The 2,860-nt window shown below is 45.3% G+C and overlaps 1 protein-coding gene across 1 annotated transcript; it reads left to right on the top strand.

The window, feature by feature from the left end:
* Positions 1-220: 220 nt before the first annotated feature.
* LOC114530535 (filamin-A-like) lies at positions 221-2,499 on the top strand. The gene is made up of 3 exons (XM_028552104.1): positions 221-542; positions 682-1,214; positions 1,291-2,499. Exons 1-3 carry the CDS (start codon positions 221-223, stop codon positions 2,497-2,499), a joined length of 2,064 nt encoding a protein of 687 aa, XP_028407905.1.
* Positions 2,500-2,860: the final 361 nt, after the last annotated feature.

The following is a 2,860-nucleotide window of genomic DNA, read 5'->3' as shown; positions in this document are numbered from 1 at the left end:
ATTCAGGTAATTCTAGTTCTAATCACACTTACCCTAGGCAAGACTTGTGATTTACTTACGATTTAGGTATACCAGACACAGGAACTGAGCTATGTCTCAATCCTAAAGTAGCATTCATTCCGGTTCCAAGCCAGATCTTTGTTTTCCGATTGGCACGTTGTCCTATTCATAATCCTTGAACTATGGTAGTGGAAACAAAATTTATTTTCCTTGCAGTGTCATGGTAACAACACCTGATACAGCCAGCCAGTCCGTGGGTCGACCATGTGGACTAGGCCTAGAGATTCCTGGACTTAAACTTCCTGAAGATTTCGACCTACTCACAGCCGTTCTCAAACGACCCGGCAGTAACACGGAGGAACCCCTGAAACTCATCTTGAATTCAGATAACACTCTAAGTGTGTCGTTCATTCCTAAAGAAACTGGTGAACATCTTATCAGCGTGTTTAAGAACAAACGTCACGTGACAGGGAGCCCGTTCTCCGTTATGGTTAGCGGACCGGGACCTGCCGATGCATCCAAGGTGAAGGCATATGGACCAGGTCAGCACCCTAATATATTTCTGTTGCACTATTTGCTTTCACATACCATTAGCGCCAAGACCAGGCAGGCATCTTTTAATTAGGGATAAGGCATCTTTCAATGCATCTCTACTTACACCTTTCGTACATGTCGTCTTAGGTTTGGAATCTGGTGTTGTTGATGAAAAGTCTGAATTCACCGTTAACACTCGTGAAGCAGGCTATGGAGGTTTGGGTCTATCAATTGAAGGACCATCTAAAGCTGAAATCAACTGTGTTGACAACGAAGACGGCACGTGTACGGTAGACTATGTCCCTACAGAACCTGGCGACTACACAATCCATGTGCGCTTTGCTGATGAGGAAATACCTGGTAGTCCATTCACGTGTAATGTTGCTCCTAAAGGTGGGAAAAGACGTCCTGTCGTTGAGGAGGGAATCTCCAGGGAAGCTGTAAGTGATGTCGAAGCTGGTGCCCCTGCACAAAGGACCTCTCAATTGTTGGACGATCTTATCTCATTCAGTCCTCAACAACCTCACGACTTTGCATTGGATCTGAAAGGATATGATGTAAAGAATTTGAAAGCTAGCGTTGAGACGCCTAGCGGAAAGAATGAGCCCGCAGAGATTGTGGAAAGCTCGAAGGATACGTACACCATCAGATTTGTGACGAAAGAAGGAGGAATATATAAGGTTTGTTGCTTTTAGAAGAAAAAATTTCCAATTTCAAATGGATCAGATGAATAATATTCACTTATTTATGCTACAGGTATTTGTGAAGAACCGAGGCCGAGATATTTCTGGAAGTCCATTCCTCGTCAAAGTGGATGCACCAAAATGGGGCGGCGCAGGCAAATGTTCCGCTGCGGGACCTGGGTTAGAACGAGGCGTCGTAAATCAACCGGCAAACTTCACTGTATGGACACGTGATGCTGGCCCAGGAGGCTTAGCGGTCGCGATTGAAGGACCAGCGAAAACGGAAATCGACTGCAAAGATAACGGTGATGGATCATGTAGTATCACGTATGTGCCCACAGAACCCGGTGAGTACACAGTGCATGTCCGATTCGCTGACGAAGATATACCAGGTGCTCCATTCACGGTGTTTGTAACAGCCGAAGAAGATGAACGATTCCGAGATCTGAGTGTGTCGGACATCGTCGAAGGCGGAATCGCTGTCGGTCAACCAGCATCATTTTCGGTCCAAACTAACGGGCCTGTCGGTGAAGTAACTGCGTCCGTTCTGTCGCCATCCGGTTCCGAGAGCCCCGCGACAGTTTCTGATCGTGGTAACGGCAGCTACGCGATAAGATTTGTGCCAAAAGAAGTCGGTGACCATCTTATCAGTGTTCGATTCGATGGTATCCATATCCCTGGCTCTCCATTCAAGGTCAAAGTCGGAGGCGGCGAAAGTTATCCTGGGAAGGTAAAGGCATACGGTCCCGGATTAGAAGGTGGCGTAGCAGGTCAGGAAACGTACTTCACAGTCGATGCCTTAAGAGCTGGCACTGGAGCGTTGTCATTGTCGGTTGACGGTCCAGCCAAGGTACGAATGAACTGTACAGAAAATCCCGACGGTACCTACAAAGTTACTTACCATCCTCTAATCGCTGGCGACTATAAAATTACCATCAAATTCGCAGACCAAAACATTCCGAAGAGTCCGTTCAATGTGACGATCACGGGAGACGGTGCCTCGGGCTTTGCCGAAAAATGCAAGCCTGTTGGATCTGGGTTACATCGAGCTGTGATCGGTGAGCCGAATGCCTTCACTGTAAATTGCAGCGATGCTGGTAGAGGTTCGTTGATGGTTGGCGTCGAAGGTCCAGCAATTCCAGCGAAAGAAATCAAAATTAAGCACACTGGAGGAAAAGTTTACGCGGTCAACTACACGCTCGAAGAACCCGGGGAATATGTGCTGAAAGTGTTGTGGGGGGAGAAACACATTCCTGGTTCTCCGTTCCATGTAACTGTATAACAATGTACGACCAAAGACCCTAGGACGGAAACCCTATAGTAATTCCTTATATGGTAGTCGCTGAAGACTGCTTAAATGAACTAGTTTTGTTAGTGTAATTTTTTACTCAATTTAATACTCCACTATAAAATGCGAAATAGCTAGGGTGTTTTCTTGATTGTGGAGTGGATAGTGAATGTTTTTGGACAGTTTTGATACTATAGTTTTTGGCATTTGTATTTACATGATTTGTTTATCCTCTGGCTCTCAGACAGTGTATTGTGGTGTTTTTAGGTTAGCTAGTATGTATTTTTCACATAAAATTTGTATCGAGAATATGATTGAATAGCAAATAATATCCTTCAATAAAAATTACTATCAC

The sequence above is a fragment of the Dendronephthya gigantea genome, unplaced genomic scaffold, assembly GCF_004324835.1.
Source record: "Dendronephthya gigantea isolate DGI-Jeju-01 unplaced genomic scaffold, DenGig_1.0 000064F, whole genome shotgun sequence".
Lineage (NCBI taxonomy): Eukaryota > Metazoa > Cnidaria > Anthozoa > Malacalcyonacea > Nephtheidae > Dendronephthya > Dendronephthya gigantea.
Note: the sequence above shows the minus strand (reverse complement) of the source record. Positions and strands in the feature narration are given on the sequence as shown.